The sequence below is a fragment of the Fringilla coelebs genome (genome assembly GCF_963513975.1).
Source record: "Fringilla coelebs genome assembly, chromosome: 6".
Taxonomy (NCBI): Eukaryota; Metazoa; Chordata; class Aves; order Passeriformes; family Fringillidae; genus Fringilla; species Fringilla coelebs.
The window spans coordinates 17,879,399-17,902,632 of record NC_140034.1 but is presented as its reverse complement, the minus strand read 5'-3'; the positions used below and the strand labels follow the sequence as shown (position 1 = coordinate 17,902,632).

The 23,234-nt window shown below is 35.3% G+C and overlaps 1 protein-coding gene across 2 annotated transcripts in view; it reads right to left on the bottom strand.

Moving 5' to 3' along the window:
* EML5 (EMAP like 5) overlaps positions 1 to 23,234 on the bottom strand; it is a gene marked incomplete at both ends in the record, with an annotated part of 91,483 nt that overhangs the window by 37,940 nt on the left and 30,309 nt on the right. For both annotated transcript variants that reach the window (XM_084208540.1, XM_084208541.1), the window contains 11 exons: positions 1,447 to 1,540; positions 2,808 to 2,913; positions 4,676 to 4,862; positions 10,460 to 10,578; positions 10,971 to 11,077; positions 12,401 to 12,568; positions 13,462 to 13,674; positions 15,607 to 15,863; positions 16,571 to 16,708; positions 17,755 to 17,956; positions 19,293 to 19,428. In XM_084208540.1, the coding sequence (XP_084064666.1) occupies positions 1,447 to 1,540; positions 2,808 to 2,913; positions 4,676 to 4,862; positions 10,460 to 10,578; positions 10,971 to 11,077; positions 12,401 to 12,568; positions 13,462 to 13,674; positions 15,607 to 15,863; positions 16,571 to 16,708; positions 17,755 to 17,956; positions 19,293 to 19,428 (1,727 nt within the window). The remainder of the gene's footprint in view (positions 1 to 1,446; positions 1,541 to 2,807; positions 2,914 to 4,675; positions 4,863 to 10,459; positions 10,579 to 10,970; positions 11,078 to 12,400; positions 12,569 to 13,461; positions 13,675 to 15,606; positions 15,864 to 16,570; positions 16,709 to 17,754; positions 17,957 to 19,292; positions 19,429 to 23,234) is intronic.

The following is a 23,234-nucleotide window of genomic DNA, read 5'->3' as shown; positions in this document are numbered from 1 at the left end:
TCTTGAAAACAAACTGCCATTGTCATTCACCATTTAGCTGATTTTTCTGTTTCTGTTAGAAAAAAATTTATGCTGCTATTACATATTTGATGGAAATTACAGTTGGTTCTAAAAACATTAAAACCTCTTGTGTTTTAAATTTCTTACTTTGCTTCTATAAAACTAATGCTTTGCTTCAGTCCTACAGTTTGGAAAGCAGCTTTCAACTATGTTTGCCATCTATGCAAAGCAATGCTTATAGATTATTTTTCTTTACTTAAAATGCAGATGAGGCGCCAGTCCCTAATTTTTGCTCCTTGTTCAAAAGTGGCAATAATATTTTATTTTCTGTCCTTTCACTAGATGAACTAGTGGCTGAATGCATGAAACAGTTTCTTTCCAAAGTCACAGTCATTGTCAAAGTACAGATGCTGCTCTCAAAAATTCTAATAAATTCCTTTGATTTATGGGTGGGAGAATTGGAAAAAAAATAGGTGAAAGGCAGATAAATGTCTTCAGAGAAGCCAAGCCAAGCTACATGGGCTTTTGATAAGTAACTGGAAACAGAGTACCCTTCTTTATCTGCATCATCTATTCAGAATTTTCATTCTTTAGTGGATAAGAAATTCAACATGTGTTTAAAAATAAAATGAGAGTCAATTAAATTAAAGAGCAATAATGGATAAAAGGGAAGCTGACACTTTTTAAACTGTACTGCAGAGAGTAATAAATCTTTTTAAAATCTACCTGGAACAACGTTTGGAGTATAGGCACTGAATCCAGACACAGTGGGAGATAACCCACTCACACTACTGCTTTATATAAAGCAGGAAAAAAAAAAGTAAAAGGTTTAAATAACATTATTCAAAATTAAAAATAGGATTCTATCTTGTAGATTAAAATGATTTAATAAACATATATTAAATAACCTGCACAGACACAAAGAATCTTCCAAAATATTTAACCTTTGGATGTTACTTAGACCAATTTCCTGTTCAAAGCAGAGCTGACTTCAAAGTTAGATTAGGCTGGTCAGGACTCAGAAAGAAAAAGGAAAGAACCCTGAAGAAAAAAGAACTCTGCAAAACAACTGCAAATGACTATTCCAAGAAAGGTGTGACCTCTGATGAAAAAAATCTGAATATACCATATATCCCCATCTTTAAGAGGGCAAACACAAGTGCAAAGAGTTTTAAAGAAAATATTTCAGAACACAGCACTGTCTTCTATGCCATCTTTCTTCACCAGCTGAACAGTCACTATAATGGTTCTTGTTGACTAGCAGACCTTCATTTACTTCTTCCACAGAAAGTTTTTAAGATGACATAAATGTTATTGCCTGCATCACTTATGCAACAGAAAATGCTCATTCATTAGAGAACTCATATTTTTTAAGGAATTTATTTTTCTTAGTGACATTTGATAGTAAATCTAGGTACAGATTTTAAAACATAGTTAAGTTCCTACCTTACTGCTGAAAGCTTTTCTCCTTTCTTCCAATCCCAGAGTACAATAGTGTGATTATCATCTATTCCAACAGAAGCCAATCGTTTCCCATCCGCTAGAATAATACATTTATTATTAAGAGAGTAGATAGATAACTATGTTGTAATAATAAGAAACCATATTAAAAATATTATAACTTCACAAATATTACAAGAATGTACAAACAAGTAAATAAGCATATGATGTTTTTAGAGGATGCTTTTTCATCTATTTGCTTTTAAACTGGGATGAAGTGTAGCACTTCAAATTATCCCATCTCAAATTTGAACTTAGAAGCTCTCTGTTCACATTAAATCCCTTGTTCTGTTAGCTGCTGACATAGTTGCACAAAAACATTCACTACAGGTTGTTCTTGTGAAAATTTTATGTTCACTCTGAAAGTCTCTGTTCATTTCTGAACAGGAAAGCACTGAAGCCATAACATGAAATTTGCTAAATGTCCTTAAACTTAGTAGCGCTATGAAGTCTTGGAAAAGTTTTGACACATATTCCACATAAACCTTCAATAAACCAGCTGTTTGTGCTCACTCTAGATCAGTGATACACTTTCTGACATGTATCCATTTTTGGAATTGCTATATATCCGTGCTAGAATTTGAGAAATGAGAATCATATCTTGAAAAAGGAGAAACCATAGTAAGAGGCATCAAAAACCTCAAACCATTCATCTTTGTAATTACACATCATCGCTGTGAGTTCATGGATTTTATCCAGGAAACACAAACAATTAAAGAATGAATAGAAGCTAGTGGAGCAGAGGAAATTTAATATTGGTACAAGAATTCAATGTAGGAGGTGTAAAAATCTCAAGGGATTTAACTGATAGTCTTATGTTAGTTTAAGGTGGAGAAAAAGCCCGTGTTTCTGACCAGAACTCCCTGACTCACCTTCCTGAATATATCACTGTGCTTTCCACATGGCTTTCAGGATTTCATTTAACAAAGATAAAATTGCACACCTGATCAATTTGCTCAAAAAAAGCTTTTTACACAGTTGTAAAGCAGACACAAAACTCCAGATCTGTGCACCTGCCTTGTGCAACCAAAACAAATTCTGAGGTGCTCAGCTCAGCTGTTAAACAGGACAGTAGTTGTTCTTGCATCTCCTATGTGCAAGACTCCAAATGAGGTTTTTCTAATGAATGTTCATTGTAAGACAGCATCTCTCATTTGACACTGAACACTGGAGAATATTTTTAATACAAAATTTGCAGTGTAAAGGAACCCCCAGTTTCTGAGTAAAACTGATTAGCTTATATTTTCACACAGAAAGGAAAAGTGTAAATAAATAAATAAATAAATAAATAAATAAATACTTATTACCTGAAAAATCAACAGCACAAACACCATACTGGTGATAGCCCTTTAATACTGAGAGTGGCTTTATTGTTTCTGTATCCCAAATGTGTATTGAGGAATCTCGACCAACCTGAAAGTATACATATTCATAGCCATTTTTTTTCATTTCTCAGTCATTTTACACAGTTGTTTAAAAAGTATTAAGAATATTCAAAAAGTATTTGAAAATAATTACAGTGATAGAATTTTCCTAGTATTTTTGTTGTCTGGCTAGCAAAATATTATTCCTTTTGCTGCTTCTCAAAAACCATTTCCCAGCTGACTTAGGCACATTAATCACAATTAACTAAAGTCCTCGTGGGGGGTGAGGGGAGAAAAAAAGCCCTTCATTGATTGCACTGTAGCATATTTATTCCATCAATTTTTCATCAATCATTCCCTGTCTAAAAATAAAAGGCTATTTTTATTGCTAGCATGTCAGCTTCTCTACGTTTCAGAAATCAAGGTGACTTCTGCTGCTCTCTGGTGTCATTACAAGGCAGATTCTAATACACTGATACCTGTGGCACAAAAATGCACTAGTATAGGCAATAAACCTGGTAAGAAAAGGAATTTAGCTTATTCTTTTCAACTATGCACAAAAGCACTATTAGTCAGCACTTAAAAGATTATTTGCTATTCCAAGGGTTTTGCACCACACTGCACAAATAAAAGGGTTGCAAAACCAGAACAAAACTCTCTTGCATCTAAGGCTCAGAAAAAACTAGGATCTATTTCTGGTTTTGTCACAAAATGGACATGAAATATTTGTAAAGCTTTTCAGAACATCCACTATCAGGAAGATCTGAACCAGAGTATAAGGAATTTGATTACTGCATTACCTAGTTTTCTCATGCAATGTAGTATACAACAAAATGCAATGTGTATGTATAAAACAGTATATAATGGAGTGCATCTTTCTGCTGACAGCAGTTCAGGGACATTTTTATTCACAGCCTTTACTATTCCAAAATTAAATCAATTCAATTCTTATATTTAGGGCTAATTTCTTAACTGACCCACAGAGTTACGTTTTTATAGAAATCAGGAGCATAGTAAACAAAAGTTTATTTCTAGTAAAAAATTCAGTTCACATGTTTTCCAGTTTATTATACAATTACAAGAGCAAAAATGATAAAAATGATAAGCATAAATAGAAACCATGAAATATCAGCTCAAACCTTCAAGACCTAGTGTATAAATATTTACTGGAAGAATTGTTTGCTCGAAAACATGAGTGAAAATAATTTATCCAAAATAACTGTCTGGCAAAAGATAAAATTAACTATTATTAGTATTATAAAATGAACTCAAGCAACATACATCCCTTTGTTGTATGCACAGTTTGTGTAAAGGTGATAATGAAAAACATAACGCATTAAAATGGAATGCCACTGTAACAACAACTGCTCACTTCATACTGTAAAATAGTAAATGTATGCAATGCTAATATAGATAACTTCTCAAAGCAGATGTTAGAAAAATATATTTTATCTGCACATTTCCTCCACCTGTTATCAAGAAGCTGCAACATAATGCCGAATAAAAAATATTAATCTATTCTTAGTTTTAAATGATGTTCAGAAAAACTATGGAGAATACACTCTTACCATAATACACATAAATGTAAAATGCACTTCTGTGTCAGTTTTTTACCACTATTCCATCTGCAAGAGAAACGCAGCCCTTCATCTGAATAAATGTAGACTGGATGCTCTTCCCCCAAGACCCTTCTAAATTCAGTAGTGACAACTTCAGGCGGTTATTGCAGACAAACATGAACGCTACCTGTCCTGTGGCCACGTAGTCCTTTAAGGGATGGATAGCAAGGCAAAGGATGTCATGAACACTACCTGTCCTGTGGCCACGTAGTCCTTTAAGGGGTGGATAGCAAGGCAAAGGATGTCGTCGTCGTGCCCCAGGTAGAAGCGCTGCGTGTTCTGCTGCCGGTTGTACACCACCCCCACGGCCGCCACGTGGTACACGATCTCCCCGGTCTGCGTGTAAAACAGATTGCTCCGGCAGTCGTAACCCCTGTACCTGAGCCAACAAAAAGGGTTTGTTCACCAAAGCCATAATATGTATATACCATATATAATACATGTGTACTGAAACTGACAGAAAGTTGTGCTGGTGAATTTTGCGCGTGTAAAACTCACGTTACTTACCAATTACTGCTTTGGGGTTTTAAAATTATGAACATACTTTCCCATTCTTAAAGGAACATCAATTTATCAATCTAATTTCTTACTCAGGCATCAGTACTACAAGCACTAGTTTAAAAGTAACACTTAATTGTTGCTTTCCACAGCTAGTTTAGAAGAGAAAGTAATAGCTAGCAATTTTTTCAGACCACATGGAGAAGTTGGGCATGCAACACGTAGTTAAATAAAGTAGAGAATGTCCAAAGTATGTATTTGGCTATTTCCTACTGCTCAAAAATCAGGCAGCAAAACATGACAGTTTCTGGAAACTTGATAAGAAAAAAAAAAAGGGTTTTTTTTAATAGAACAATTTCTTTTTCTGAAGGAAAAACTTTCTGCTTTCATAGTGATACAGGAACTGGCATGAGTAGGCCAATTTCCAACTAAGGTCTGCATACACTATCTCAGTACACTCATTTCTTCCTAGGTGTGACTAAGATCATGAAGTTACATCCATCTTTCCTTATGTACAAAGTGCAACCATATGCACTGGGGAAGTAATGAATCTGTAAGGCAGCTGATCAACTTCAGTGTAATGAATATTCCAAACACCATGGTTCCATGTTCATAAAGGCTAGATCTGTGCATCACTGGAAAACAACAGAGCACATACTTGGAACAGGTTTGAATATAATGCATTTCAGCTGGCTCACCTACACTATACACAACAGTATTTATGTCATTGTATGTGATTAGAGAAAAATTACCAAGATCACCACACAGTTTTTAAGTAGACCAGCAGATGATCCAGGTCCACTGCCCCCCAGAAGAAGAATATTGTATTTCATGAACTTGCATCTCAAACTTTTAGAAGATCATTAAATTCCTCCCTGCCCAGTTCTCTAACCTGTCCAGGTCCCTCCAGATGGCAGCACAGCCATTGGGTCTGCCAGCCTCTCCTCCCAGCTTTGTACTGTCTGCCATACTGGGAAGTCCAAAGCTGGGTCTCATTAGATCACAAAAAAAAGAGAAGTGGACTTCTTAAACCAGCAAATATTGTGATAGCACAGAAATAAAGCTTTTAAATAAGGATCCCTTCAATTCACTGTTTAGATTGGTATTCACAACCTTAACTTCAGATTTGGTCCCAGTCCAGCAACTTTTTAGTGTCTGCTGAGTTACTGTCCCTTCAAGGTCTCTAATGAATCTCTCCTCAGAGATCTGAGTCTCAGCCTGCTCTTCTCAAAGTGACCCACAACCTAGACTCAGAATACAACTGCAGGCTCTTCAGTCCTGCTCTGCTCTCCCTCCACCCACATCCTTCTCTAACAACCTTCCCCTGGAGCAGCACGTGCAGATGTTTGGAAGCTGATTCCTGCCTAACACAGAGTGCTGTCTGCTTGCAGCCTTCTTAGATATACAGCCACTAGGTTTTTAAGGAACAGAATATACAATTACCTACAGGAACTATGAAGAAAGAAAACAAAAATAACCTATCACAGTATGTAACATCACCATTTTAAAGACATGACAACACTCTGTGAGGGGCATGGATTATAAAGGCAGGCACAGTGCCAAAGAAGATACCTGAACCTATTGCTGCTCAGACATCATGTGCTTCACCCTGCACTGTACTCAGCTAAACATACTAGGGTTTTTTTGCAAGCACAAAGTAATATAAAAAAAAAGGCCAAATATTCACCCTAAAGGAGAATATTAAAAACACAAACAAACAAGCAAAAAAAACCCCTAACATCTGTGAAAATATGCATGCTGAAAGAAATACTGGACATTGAGGAATTTATTGCAAGCTTAGCAGTCACCTATAAAAGTAAAAGGTGTGAAGACAGCAAAAGGGTTTCAGGTCCTCCTACACACAACCCAAAAACTCAGAATTTTCCCAGCTCATCATAACAATTGCCTATATACCCGAAATTAAACCTAGTGGAACTGAGTACATTACTGCCATGTATCACAGGGCTACTCAAAATATCCAAAATGTATCTAGGATGCAGGAAAACAGTTCTTAACTTCTTGTGTTAGAAGTTAATTTTAGTTAATTTCCTCTAGTTATTACAAATATTAGTTGTCTACAATTAAAACACAACATATTTTGCCAAAATATCAAGTAGTGCCAACAAAGACTGTCACCACAATAAACACATTTGGTCTTTCCCATGGGCCAGTTTACTAACTCCTTGATAATAGAGGTACTTTTTACCAGAGGGAAAGTGATGGCCCTAAGTTAAACAGCAATGAAAAGAAGCATATTTCAATGTAGATCATTCTTTAAGAATATTCTATACTGTTCCAAAATACTTACATCTCCATAATATTAAACCAATTTAGAACTGAAATTACTAGCTAATCTCTGAAAAAGCAGTAAGAGAAATAATTTATTCACATGCAGAAAACAAACCAAAGAAATCTACAAGGCATCTTTATTAGCAACTATAAATTAAATAATAATGAAAGCAAGCTCTGTATTGTAGTTACTGAATAATATATAACAAGGCACAATAGAAATAAGAATGCATTCTGTTGTAGTTATTTATCCAGGATTGACTCAAGCTAATGTGACAGTAACTATCAGAGAAAGATGTAGCTTCCTAAGTGCTAGACAGGGAAAATAAACTGCCATTACCAAAGTCATGGACAGCAGGAGCTGCATCCAGTTTGAGATTAAGACATGTAAACATAGGTGTTCACATGTTGATTAGATACATTAACTCCTACATTTTAATCAACACTGTTGTAGTCAACAGAGTCCACTGAGCCTGCAGGGCTGCTCAGCTGGCCAGCCTTCAGCATTTCATTTTACCTGAGCCAAACCACTGTTTGTACCCCACTGGTTACTGACTGAATCTCCAGAGACTGTGATGGAAGTTTAGATATACACATAAAACCATTTCCTTATGGGCACATCACTGTGAATTCTGTAACCTGAAGCTGAACCCCATCCACATTTGCAAGTTACACATCTATATCCAGCTAACAGGGAACTTCACAAGTACTGTCCTCTCTGGGAAATGAGTCAATGTCCATTGCTTGTCCCATGTTGTAAGAGTTTCGAAATGTGCATGTCACTCTTCAAAATATGTGTGGGAAGCCTTCACATGTAGCCCATTCCTTCCCCAAAATCTCTAGAAGAACCAAATGTCAAAACAAACATGATTGAGAACAGTCTTTAGAACAAAGGTGGAGACTTAATTTTTTAAAAAAAAATATTCTGCATAGCAGTAGTTTTCTCAAGAGGACCCACTCATAGGCTATTCCCTTCAGATACTATTTGTAGGTACTTGTAGGAATCCATGCAAGATGCTATAAGGTTCTCCTTACAGCATTCCCATGTCATCTTGAAACTGCTACCAAATTTGATCTTATGGTAAGGTTAGTTTATTGAATATCCTGAAATTCAAACTAGATTGTGCTTAAATATTTAATTTTCAAGGTTGAATATTGAAAAATAATTCTATGATTCTACAGATATTCAAAAATATAAAAAATCCTTCTTGTGAAATCAACAGCATAGCTCTGAGAGAATACAGGGCATGAGTATTACATGTGCATCCTTATTTCTGCCAGCAAAAAGAAAGCATAATAAGAAAAAGGTCCTTCTGAATAGTTCATGTTTCTGAACCAGCACCCTGCCAAATACATGGCAGAATTAAAATACAGGAATAATCAAAAAGAGGCCAAATTTGTACACCGATTTAACAAAGTGTTTCTGATCATGACTGGATCAGATCTCTTAGAGAAGGGCACAATTGAACCTCTTAATAGAAGTTCTTTCCTCATCCATGTTAGTCAGAAGCTGGCTCACATACTCTGAATTTTATTCCCTTCCAAAACAGGAAGTAATCAGAGGTTTAAGAGATTTCTTACAGGTTATCAAGAGATTTTTAAAACTTCGTCTTTCATGGCAGTTGACAAATTCAAAACACAACACCAACAAGCTCAAAACCAAAGAAAAGAGAAAAAGCTTCCAATTCCCCTAATTTTAAAAAAAATCACCACTTCTTACATTTTCAGGGAACATCCAAGACATTTCCATTGCAGCTAAAGAAAGATGAAGCAAAACAGACTTCCTGAATCAGAGAATATGCCTACTACTCACTTGGATGTGGGTCACTTTTAAGTTAACAGCCTGGACATTGAGAAAAATCTGTTGTTCAGCATGGATTCTTCATTAGTTTTCTTGATGCCCATAGGGTAACCAGACAGAACTCAACAGGACATTCTACTTCTGGTCATTCCTGGATATTCTGGTCAAGCTTCACTTCTGTTGTGAAGGAAATAACAATAATACCAAAGATCCAGGGCCCTTGCTTGTGTTAAAACTTCTTCAGGATCATTTGGTTTTATTCTTAGACCAACTTTTAAAGACTACATACAGCAGCTACCCATCTTAATGCACTCTCTATACAGATATAAAAATCTACAACTGAGAATTTGGGAGCACCAAATAGAGAAATAAAAAACCCCAGCTCTGTACCAAGCTTCCCAGTTGTCATAATTTTCAAAGCTACTCTATGTCTTCTGCAGACAAAATTTCTGATTTGAATATCAACTATTCTCAGCCAATTAATTTATTAAGCATTTAATGTGGAGCCTACTACAATTGTTTAAGTGCCATTATAAAGACAGTATCAATAACTTCTCTTTGCATTTAGTTATATCTGAAAAGAAGCTGTAATCCTGCAAAACTTATCTTTTGAAAGGAAAACTTAACTCGCAACGTCTTACTTGAATAAACACTTTGGTTTTGCTTTATAGGAAGAGAATTTATATTTCTAATCATTATTCTAATGTAGTAACATCTAGTACCAGTTTACTTTAAAACACCATAATTTTTTTCTGATAAAAATTCTTCACTTATGAAGAATTATGGGAAACTACTAATCCTAAAGATGAAATAGTAAGATTTCAAGGAAGAATCCAAAAGTCATTCTGCTACTCAAAATAGCACCAAAAAAAGAATAAACTCATTTTTAACAAACTTACAAGACCTATTAAGAATTACATGTAATTCCTAAATTAAGAAAGGAACATGTAAATTGTTTCAGACTAGGTACAAACATCTTATACTTTTTTTTTAATAAATCATCACTAGAAACACCACTTTGTCCAGAACCCAGTCTTCTTCAACTACACAAAATTTCTGTTCTAGCTATCAAAATCAAACACCAAAGAGAACTACTGCTTTCCAGATACTGAAAATATGGGTGAGATCACTGAATACTTTATTTAGTCACTTGCATTCAAGCAATAAGTACCAGCTAAAGTTTGAGTGCAAATTCACTTCAAAATTCATGTGTAGAATTAGTACGCTGGCATCAAAGCATTCTATTTATTTAGTGTCAACTTATTTCTACAGATATTAAAAAAAAGCAAATCATAAAGCTACAGACATTAAAGTCTTTATTCAGATGATTAAAGACCAGTCTAGAAAATCAGTCTGCTGGTACATTTAAAGAATGCTAGTTTGCATACCCATGAACAAAATGCAGTCTTATACTGTTCCCTGGGGCTCGCTCACGTCTCTTAGAAGCTGCACTTTTTCTTTTTTCTTTGCATTGCTCTTTAAGTTGAGGTAGATCTTCTTTGTAAACCTTTAAGAAAAAACATACTTAAAAATTAAAAGACTCGTTTGGAAAATATGTTTCTGAGAATTCAGCTGCTATCACTCATGAAAATGCTATTCTGACAAAACTGAAAAAAAAACCTCCAATACCTGTAGCTGCTGACTATATAGTGCAACTTGGTTGTAAATTGCAATCTAAGATTCCATATAATAATATTAATTAATGTCTTAATTTTAAATATTAATTAATCATTATATTTCAATAAGCTTGTTCTTTTGAATGCCTCAGGTAACAAAAATTCTGCAGGTTTTGGTCAGTCCCTGTGCAGTCTCCCCAGTTCTGAGATTTCAACAGTCTTCATAAATGACCAACTTAAACCCTAGGAAGCTTCCAACTGCCATTAAAACTAAAATCTTTACCTGTCGACGATAGGTGATCTGTGTCTCTTGTTCAATTTCAGAGTCCAGCTCTGGAACATCAGATTGATCTGAATCTGATTCATCACTATTAGAATCAACCAGACTTTCTGTCACCAAGAAAACAGAAATAAAAAATTAAGCAACCTAAATTAAAAGCCAGAAAGTTTAAACTAACTGCTTAAAGTTTCTGATTTGAAAATCAATGCTTATGTTAACTACAACATAAAATGCACTGACAGGAACAATTCTGCTGCTACACAGGAAATAAGCCATAAATATGATAATTTTGGGTGCTGGAGTGAGCTAGTTTTCATTAACTAAAGTAATTTTATGAGCTCTATTGTTAGGAGGAAAGGATAAAGAAGATAATTAAATAATCAGTATAAAGCAGAAACTAAAACTTGCACAAAATTAACCAATGGTCCAAAGAGAAACTTATGTTAAAGTGAGCCACTGATGTAAGTAGAAATTCTTCAAGTAGGTAAGGGGGAGGGAAAAAATTATAGATGGGAAGAAAGAGGAAAAATCTATTGTGACTGCAGAGAAAAAGGGCAGTCACAAAAAGTTTGACATGTAGGAAGAGCCTATTATTGTTTCCTTGTGCATTTGTCACTGAGAAGTTCAGCACTGCATCTGTATTTATTCACCTGTTTGCTAAATCCACACTGATACATATTCATCTGATCTGAGCAATTAAATGGTGAAACAGCCTCTTTATTGTAACTCTATATTCTCATTTTCCCAGAGGATTCTCTAAATTCCTTTAGGAATTTCCAAGGGAGGCACTCAGTTAACTGTTTTGATTTTAGGAAACTCATGAGAATAACTGTTTAATTAGTCACTAGTGGAAACATGATCTTCATTTTTTCCCAAACACTGAACATCTATATTCTGCTTTAAAAAAAAAATTAAATTATCAGTTATAATACTTAAATTACCATCTAAATACTTCAAAATTTTAAACAAATTAGAAGAAAACTGTATTTTTCCAGTGACATCTGAGCATGTCAATTTCCAGTGACATACTGAGCATGTCAATTCAGTTAAGGGTAATATATACAGAATTCAGAAATTCGTATCCATGTTTGAACTTTTAAAATTTTTCTTTGTAAAAGAGTCACAGCAGTGAAGGTTTTTCACACCCTTGCTAGCCTGAACACACAGGTGTGATGATTTGACCATTGGCCAAATGTCAGTGCACAGACTTTTTAAATCTTCTCCAAAGATCAATTAATGCCAAACCAAGACAAAAGGGTACTGGCAAGTATTAGACAACTCTATCAGGTGCTTCAGGCACCTCCAAAGTTTAAAGAACAACAACTGTTGTAATTGTGCAGACTGAAAATTTTGAGTATCTATTTCAATACCGTCACCAAAGAATTCTACTTCTCTTTTAGCCTTCTGTTGTGTTTTTTTCAGTAGTTCCTTACCTTGGGGTGCTATATGAAGAGTGTCCTTCAGCTTGCGGTCGGGGACAAACTTCCACTGAAAGACAGAATGATCAGCTCCCCCGATGGAGACAACCCACTGGTGATCGTGCGACCATCTGACGTTCGTCACGTGAGCGGAATGGCCAAGATATTTCTTAAACTTTGCTCCTAGAACAAGAATAAAAATAGCAAATAATAAAATAATAAAAATATCTCTCAATATTTGTGAAACGAATGTTTCAGAAGCACCTCAGAAAATCATATTAAAGAACCCATACAAAAAGTAGTGTTTAATAAACACATTCTAATTTCTACTGGTATTTTAATCAATTGCAACAACTTTTTGCAGTTTTCACAGATTTTAATGTGTGTATAAGATACATTTTTTAGTTTAGGTCCCAAAATATAATAACTTAATCAAGTCAAACACAAGAACAGAAGACATATGATAATGCTGTATGAGGTGTACCAGAGATTTAAAAAAAATTCACTGTATTAATTTTATTTTACTTTTTACAAAGTTATTTAAATCATGTGGATATAAGTCTGTGAAAATACCCCATATACATGCTTGTAGCACAGGTTCCCAATGTACAATGTCAGTGCTAAGCACTTCCAGCAATTCATCTCCTCCCACGTTTAGCAGTAGAACTGATGGTAGTAGTACAGCTACAACCAATGTCTTCATGGCTACATAACCACAACACAATCATTGGATGAGTTACTGAAATGAAGTTCCTAACAGCACTCCATGATAAGTAATCCTTTCAGATCAGAAAGGCTTCATTGTTTCAGAGCTGTTTGAAGAACTTCATTCTACACACCATTCAATTTTAATGCTGGCTACAACTGCAGGGATAGGTCTTAGGATATGTCTCCAACATTTATGTAATTAAATGAATGTTTTGGATGCTGTTTTTAAAGACTGGCATTCCCCCATTTTTTAAATTCTTTTTGAACAAAGCGATATTAAAAGCCATTTAATTTTCCAGTCTTCTAATACATTTTCTTGAATAGCCACAATTTAAAAATATGCACATAATTGAATTTAAAGGCACTACCTTTTCTTAGACATGGGTATCGAAAGAGCTTTACTATCCCGTAATCATCAGCTGTAACCATAACTTGACCAATAAAATTCGCATCCACAGAATTTATATCATTTATATCAGAATATTTGGGCCAGATTCCATTAACTTCAAGGCCAGAAACACAGGTCCATGATGCCCACTGAATGCCTTTCAATTCTTCCTTGTTTGTTACTTCTTTTCCACCTAAGCAAAAAATAAAGAGCAGTTTCTCAATACTCGCTCATGCAATTTTAAGGAATGCAACATTTTTAAAAACTCTCTAAAAATTGAAACCAAGTACAACAGAATTAAAAACCTGCTTCTGAAATGGTCCTGATCTAGTATTGCCTATTATGACCAACAGTATCAGTAAGAAGACCTCTCAAGACTATTTAACAGAAGATCACAGGTTTGGTACTTGATAGTTTTTATTATTTCTTGGTATCTACTTGAGGCTGTTATTTTTAAATGTTTATCAAAAATACATTTAATCATTCTAAGATACAGTTCATTAAAAAATTCTGTTGCTGAATGATTGTAGAAACTTGGGTTATTTAGAGCAAGAACTGAAGAACTCATATCTGGCCACCTATTTTGTGCTTAGATCCTTGTTCCTTTATTTCACACCAGCTCTATCTGTAATGAGGTTGATCCAATCCCACAAGGTAAGAGCTGAGGAACTGAGTCAGACCAAAGGTCCATCAAATAAGTGTCTTCTGGAAAGGCCAGAAGCCAAGGGCTGGAGGAATGCAAGAACAGTGCAAGCAAAGGTGAAAGCTGAGTCAGACTGAACACACACCTGCAGAAGGTGAGCAGGACAACAATCCACTTCTCAGCCTTTCAATCACTAATCCATGTAAACTATGATTAACAATACTGTTTATATCCATACCTAAGTCCTGCAGATCTTGTGCCAGACAACTGTAAGTTCCTTAATTCATTGTGGAATTTCAAGTGTTACACAATTTGATCATTACTTTAAAATGTATGGGAGAGTGCTCTAACTCTACTGACTTCGATAACATTTTTTTTATAAACAAGGTTTCACAATCCCACATTCCAGCATATGAAGAAACTCCAAGCTGAAAGCTATCTTACAACTTCAAATTGCTGCTCCTGTTTCTGTTTGTTACTGTCTAATTAAATTCTCACTATCTTTTCTTACACATCTTCCGTTGCATAATCAAAGCTGTGCACAGAATGAATGGCATGCTTCAGAGAATCATAAAAAGCTCCAAGAATCTGTGAATAATGTACAGTGCACACCATAAATCTTTATAAATCTGTATAAGAATGAAGGAACAATATAAAAAGTGGTGATAATACACAGTTGCTACAAATAAAAATACCACAAAGATGAGTGGGAAGAATACAGAATATTATGTAAACAGTGTATGCAACAGACAGAAGTCAAGCCTTGGGATAAATACTGCCATTGGCATATTATAAAAAGGACTACTTAAATTTCAAGGTTTAAGATAGCACTATGTGCATATGTCCTCTACAGAGGGAACTCCCTTAATAGAAATTATTTCAAGACTGTGGGACACTTCAGCCAAGTTTTCAAGAACTCTGTCTTGAAAACATTTGCAATAATCGGGTTATCACAAATTTCCTCACTGTAAAAGCTCTTTTAAGTTGAATTCCTCAATCTGCTGCATAGTTTTAGACAACCAAATGCCTCTTCTGAGCTGCAATATACCTATTATTCCACACATTTTAAAAACCATTCAGTGCAATAAAATAATAATTTATTTAATATCCAAGCTCTATAAGAACAAAGCTGTCATGCTATTGCAAAATTTAATTTAAATGCTGCATTTTAATTCTTATAAAAAGAGTGGGAGCAAAAATTTATTTTTGAGAAACAAAATAAATTCTAAGACAGCATCTCTAGTATAAAAATGTACATTGGCAAGAAGACTAAACATATAAGGATAAAAATATTTCAGGAACTTTGCCAGAAAAATGCTGTACTTACTCAAATGTGGCAAATAATCTTATGAACTTATAAAACCCTTCATCTATACCCCCATACTTGGAACCAGGATTTACATTTGGTTTTTTTTTACAAAACCACTATATGTTATTTCTGTTGTAAGTACCAAAGAGCACGAAGGCAACCCAGAACCTTACCTGGCATTCTGTAAAAAAGTCTCTTTCCATTGCCATCATTGGTCTGTAAGTATTTACTGTCTGAAGACCAATCCATATGTGTGATGAAGCTTAAGGATCCAATACATTCCCCAACTTTCTTATATCGCTGAACAACACCATATATGTCCACTGAGCTGTCATTGGAGCCAACAGCTAGGAAATTCCCATCTGGAGAATATTTGAGTTCATGAATAGCTTCTTTCCTGTCTTTGATATGAACAACCTCAGTCATATCTCTGTAGTATGAAAGAAAGCAGGTCATAAGTAGAGAAGAGCCTCATCACACTGTCAAGTTCCCAGTCTAAAAAACGAACAAGATTGTGAAATTATAAATTGACCCTAACTATGCTGTGTGTAAACACAGCACTGCTGTTTTAAGACTTGGTTAGGGCTTCATGGAGGTAAAAAAAGAAGGAAACGGTGACATAAGAAGGTGCTTCACTGGGCTGAAGGACAGTGAACAATTGGAACTGTTCAAGCTGGGTCCACAAGAAAATTTCATCAAGTAGGTTATGAGATCTTTATTCACCAATGGAAGGAAACTTCACTGACATGAGCCACAAATCTCATTTTTCCTTTAACACCGTGGGATCACAGCAGCACAAGGCAGTACTTGTTTTGTATGCATGATGCGCTGACATCAGAATTCCAACACATGGGAGCAATTTACAAAGAAATAAAAATTTATTTCCTAGCAATTCAAGGATAATTCATAAATATAAAACCTAAAGCAAAACATTTCCTAGAGCACTTCCACTCTCTGCAAATTGACCAGTATACTTTTTCAAATGGGTTGTTATAGAACAACATGAACCTATGTAGCACACATTTAAAAAATCAAAGCACCCTCCACAATTTAAAACAAAAGCACAAGTGACCACATGCATGGCCACAAGAGATCAAGATGTCAATAACATATCTACATTTAAGTTTTGTACCACACCTGACTCGAAGCACAGTGAAAGAGCCATCCTTCATTCCAAGAGCGAGATGGATTCCGTCGGTACTGACGGCGGCACAGCGAATGGGCTCCTCCATGTTGCACCGGGCAATCAGAGCATGGTCTATTAAACTCCAGATTCTAAAATAAAGTCATTATTCCTAATGTAAAATGGGTGTGAAGCTTTGTCAGAGACAAGATGAAGCCCACAATATCTGCACAGTGCTGGACATGGCAGTGTCCCTATTTTAAAATAATTTTCCACAAAGAAAATCTAAGATATAAGTGTGAATTATGCATACAGAAAAAATATTTTTATATTTTAAAAAGTGGGAATATCTCTAATGAGAAAATGTGGGGAGAGATTGATTTTGATTTTCTGAATATAAAAAATTATAACATACGACAATAAATACTTTTAGATCACTCCTGCAAAAATTCCACTATTTTGCTAATCATTTCAGCCGGAAACATTAAATAGCAATTAAAGACTTTGATCAGTATAAACAACTTTTCCTATTAAAAGTCCTTTTAACTAATAATATTCAAATACGTGAGTTTTTATAACAAGGTAGATTATTTATTATTTACAATAATACCTGGAATTTGAGAGTAATAATAATAATAGAATTATTGATTTGCTTAACTGTGTTGCACTTGATATTTAACAAAAATGCTAGCACATTTACTTATAAGAAAGAAAAGGCAGTTTTGATTAAAAAAATAGAAATGAACATGTAAGAGGGAGTAATTTGTAGGGCTTTCTGAGCATTTATATTCTGTTTACAATGCATGGACTGGGTTTGATGAAATTCACACATCAAAAGTTAATTTGCAGCATTTGGAAAAGTAAATATGGTAAGAGTAAAATGTGTAAGTTTTTATCACAGTCTTTTTTCATCACAAGCTGTGCGTGCTTAACATAACTCCTGAAAAGGAAAGACTCAAAGGATACTTGTCTATGAGTGCTCAGTGTTAGCCTAAACAAGTTTTCAAATTTCATATATGTGGGTTTTGGGAAATACATACTGTATTTTATCACTGGAGAGCACTCATTTCCTGCATAACTGTAGGAGTACATCAATGCCACATTTTACTAACTTTAAAATGCATTTCAATAAGGTTACCTACAAATTGAGCTGATTGCCTAAAACTGTGTGTAGTTTGACAAAGAAACAAAATTTAACCTGACTGATCGATCATCACTTCCAGTCATGGCCAGGGGTTTGGTAGGATGGACAGCCAAAGCCCAGAGCTCTCCTTCACAGTGCCCCTGCATTATCAGGAAAGGCTTGTTACGCTCATGCACCACAATTTCAAAAATTTCACTATCCTGTGTCCCAACGAGTATATGGTCTCCTCTCCAGCAAACACTTCTTACAGAGAGACCTGTAGAAGAGATTGTTACTGAGAGATACATCCTCAGAACTTGTAAAACAAAGGTCAAGTAGCAAAAGACAAAGCATAAAACCAAGAAAATGTTAAGAAGTCCTCATATCCCTTCTCTTATTCCTGATTTACTTCTTTTACTCTTTTTATCTATTTCATAGATAGTGGCATACTTGCCCTTGGAACATAAACTTTTTCATGACTACTTGGAGGATATACATAGCCTATACCAAGATGTAAGACAGTGAAGTAGCAGAAAATGCAACTAAGAAAATGAGCAAGAGGACATAGAGACAACCTCAGAAGTACATAATAAAATCAAAAAAAAGAGTGAAGGGAAAAGAGTCAGAAAACTCATTTTATTCAATATAAGATTCTTTTTTTAAACTTCTTGCTCTGTCATGGGCATTTGACAAGCCAAAAGTTTATGGTAAGTCTGTTACATCAGAAGTATAGGAGGCAACAGGGGGTGAGAACATGTCTTAAAGAAACTGTATGAAACGGCTTTCAGCTACATGCATCAAAATTGAGATGCAGCAGCTGAGTAAATTTAAATTTAAAACATAGCCACTCTACTGCAGGGCATATTTAAAATGAAATGTGTTCCATCTTGCTGCAATACTTCACAGTCTTGGTGGGAATGCCATGTCAATTACACCATACAAAGACCTCACTTGTAATCAGTTATGTATTGACCCTGAGTATCTCATTGCTATCAGACATTCTAACACATTTTCAAATTCTTGGCAAGATATTAGAAAATAACAAAAGTGACTGGGGGTTAAGAAAACCAAATGCCAACAAAAGCAATATTGTAAGTGGCACTAGTGCTTCAGTACATGTTTTTATTCTTATGCTAAATCATTGCAGCAACAGAATCTGAAACACTATGTAAAGTTTTAGCATGACATGAACTGTTACTGAAGTCATATTTACAAGTAAGCACTGTTCTATGTTTCACAAAACTGTAGATAACATCCAAATAGTTTTAATGAATATTTGGATAACTAGAAAATGAAATTGTTGTACTCCATTGTTTTACACTGCAGAGCTCACTGCCTCAAGTTCTCTTAAAGCATTACTGTTCCTTGTTAAAAACTGCTGTGCTCTAGAAACAATATGCATAACAAAATTAAATCTGTATCTACATCCTCATCATATGTACTGTTTGTAAAAGTAACTGTGACCTTCATACTAGTGGGCATAATCTATTTCCAGCAAACAGCTCATGGTAACGTACGTAAAACAACATTTTGGGGTTTAAAGTCTTTTCTTGTTCGAAACACTAAAATTTTCTATCTTATTGGTATAATGACAGCAACAAATTTCTCTTTACCTTTATACCCCTGGTCTGTTTCCCTGAGATCAATCACAGTAATTGGTTTAAAATTTAAGTCCCACAAGCGAACGCAGCCATCCCTGCCACCAGTGGCAAACCCCTCCTCACACGCATTCATGCTGAAAATTCCTGCCTAAAGAGAAGAAAGTTACTTTTAACAACACACACAGATTGGAGAAAACCAGTAAGCAACTAATACAAGCTTCAAATACAAGAAAGTCAGAAATTGAAACAAACTCAAAAAAAGCAGAATTAACAAGTGATAAGCAGAAAGTCAATTGCTGCAAGAATGCTTTCCTTCTGATGATGATCATCATGGTGATGCTGCTTCTCATCCCTAGGAAGGGCTTAGTTTCATATCCTCTTGCCTTAGGACCTGGTCCAACTCTAATAAACGTCAGCATGAAGATTTCCCATGATCTCTATTAGGCTTGCTTTAGGGCCTTTGTTGCTTGTACCCAGTTGCTATACAACAACGCAAAAAACATCTGGGATTTTTTTATTTTTTCAACCAAGAAAGAGTGATTTAAAATTTAAGTTTAGAAATAAAACTTAAGAAACACAATGATCATGCTACACCATTGAAAACTTAATAGATATTATTATTATTTTAAAGGCAAACATCAGGAAACAAAACCTAACCCATTTTCTTCAACTCACTTGATATATGTTTTCCTCAGGATAACAAAGAGGCAACAATGATACATATACTATTAAAATAAAGATACTACAGCCACATAGCCACTATATTTGATTTAACATGATACATATCTAAGTGGCATACACACTATTGGTGTTTTTTAATTACCTGCACAACTCACTAGCCTTATGTTCAGAAATAACTCACACATTTCCGTAAGCAAAGCTACTGAAAGGGCAACTTTAGCTGATAAGCCTATGAGAAGTTTAAAAAATTGTTTTGTATTTATTTTAAGTATGTAATATTCAGCTATGACAATAGTAAACAAGAGAGCATTAGAAACAATGGAAGTGAAAATCTGTCTCTAATTCCTGTCCAAAAGGAAGTAGACTAGCCAATAATATAAACATCTAAAATATTGGTCTGAAATTTCAGTTTTGTAAAGAAGTAAAGGTAAGGTTCCAACAGTTCTTTAGATAGGGTCTAGATTTTATAGTAATGAAGGCCATTAACTGCAAAGATCAAAGCAATCTGCAAAGGAGAGATTGGCTTTTGGGGGAAAGAAGAGCTGTACACTCACAGACCAAATTGGGATACAGTGTGCCTTGTGAGAATTCTGGGTTACTCATGACTATTATCTCCTACCAATATGCTTTTCCTTCTTAAATTATGACTAAGAAAAATATCATCATGGACTGGTCAGAATGAAATATGGATTGTGTTTGCTTCTCTAGCATCAGATAACAAAGATAAAATTTTTCATGTTACAAAAATGAAATCTCTCAGCTTTCACAAAAAAAAAAGAAGCCTACTAGAATGTCAAATGACAATGAAAACTGAAAGACTTGGGTGACAGCACTTCAAATTTTTTGGCATGCCATGTCCATTCTCAAGAGACTTTTATGACAAGCCACAAGTTTGGAGCAGTACATGTATAAACAGAAATGTAGTGTAATTTTTAAGTCATAAGCAGATTAGAAGTCTAACTCTCATTATCTCTAACATCTTGAAAATCTTCTGTTTCTTTAGGACCTACAGATTTTTGAAAATACAGCACAAACTGAATTTGCTTTTCTCCATGTGTGTCTATCTGTTTTATTGCATTAACCTTTACTATTGTGAGCAGGAGTCTTATGAGGAGCAGCTGAGGGGGCTGGGGGTGTTTAGCCTGGAGAAAAGGAGGCTCAGGGGAGACCTTATCACTCCCTATAACTGCCTAACAGGAGGCTGTAGATAGCTGGGGTTTGGTCTCTTCTTCCAGGTAACAAGGGACAGGATGAGAGGAAATGGCCTCAAGTTGCACCAGAGAAGGTTTACATTGGATACCAGCAAACATTTCTTCACTAAAAAGGCTGCCAGGTATTGGAACAGGCTGCCCAGGGAGGTCCTAGAGGGATAATCTCTGGAAGTGTTCAAAAACAGGTGGAATGTGGCAGTTGTGGGTGGGGTTTAGTGCTGAACATAGCAGTGCCAGGTTAACAATTGGACTCTAATCTTGGAGGCCTTTTCCAACCTTTGTGATTCTATGATTCTAGGTGCCATGGAATAAATATAAGTCTAGAGGAATTTCAGCTCATTTTGTGGCTTATGCTGAATTCTGTCCAAGTTTAAGTCTTTTAAAGCTCTTTTTGGAATGCAATCTTGATAATAGAATTATTTTCTTTTCTCTAATTAACTCTTTCCAAAATCCATTATTTAATTAGTCAGTATTAAAAAAAAAATCAGACATTTGGCAATGTGGGAGCTGGCGGAATGTTCTGAAGATACAATCAAGTGGATCCAGCATTAATCTGTTTTCCATTCCACAGAATATCCTTATCTTGAAAAGGACATAGTGGTTGTCAAGGAGATTTGGCAGATGTGCTTGCTCAATCCCTTGAAATGCAATAGGACACTCTCATTGCAGTCTTTGTGCCACTGGAATAAGAGAATGAGATGGAAACAATAAAAATGCCCCTCATTAATGTGGACTGTAAGCATCCAATGGAAAAAGCTGAGCTTTGCTACATTTCATATAATTGTTAGGCTCATACTTAAAGGGGAAAAGACAGATTCTTTACTGGGGTAGCTTGGCCAGTAAATCCTCCACTAAATCCTTCCTTTTAAAAACTGACAAGATTGTTAATGCAAATCAACTTTGGAGTCTTCATGCTTCTTTAATCCTTCAGCCTCAAATTGTAATCAACATAATTTGATTCTTGATGTTTAAAAACCCTCTAGCAGTAATGAAAGGCAAACAATTGCACTGACTTTGTTAGATCCAATTGAATGTGAGCCACAAAGACTGTGCTTCTGAATGAAAATAAAAGGTGTAAATCAAAGACTTCCATCTTGAAACTTATGAAGCTTGGCATACAGACTGCATTCTTCTTTTACAAATTCTTCACTGCACTTCCTAATGAACATGAAAATTCTGGAAATAATATCTCAAATCTATCAACATTTTCTCAGAATGCTGAATATTTCCTGTTTTTCCAACATAACCAGCTGGTATCACATCTGTGTTCCCTCAAATTTGAGAAAAAAAATTAGTTGAATGAGAGCAAATAAAAAAAATACCCAGATCTACCAGAATTTATAGTGGAAAGCTGGAGAAGTACAGAAGAATTTGACAAAGATGATTCCTCCTGCAAGAATATTTAGCCACTACTTGAATCCAAGAGGTTTCCAATACTGAAGAAGTTTATGGATTTTTACGGCTGCTGGACCTATCTTGCCCCAAAAATCAAGTGTCAGTTTATCTAAATGCAGTTGTCTGTATAAAATCCACCACTCTAACTCTGACTATGCAATACCTAAAACAAATGATGACTGCGGCTAGCTATAATTAGGACCAAGCTTGGAAGATCATATGGAAACTTAGGAGCAACCGACTACTACTGAGCAACATGGAGAACAGAGACACTATGCCAACAAAAAAAACAACTCCAGTGCCTCCTTTTTACCCCCAGGTACACTACAGGACACAGAAATGTAGAGCAGCACCCACGGTGGGCACTCACCCTGAGACATTGTCTCTCCCAGTACATACTGCACAGTAAGGAAACAGATTGCAAACATTTGGATAGGTGTCAGTGAGTTTACAGAGGAGAGACACTGCTGTGAAATGTGATCTTCCTGTCCAACAAATCCTCCAGAAAACAACTTTAAAATGTGCATATTACTATAAAAAAATTAAAATACTTGTCCATATACCTCCTGTTGGCTAAAAGAAGTGGACAGTTTCCTTTGAAACAAAAGACTAGCCTAAGCAGCAGGAGAAAATACTGCGTGACTTAATGGTCATGGTGTTGGTACAT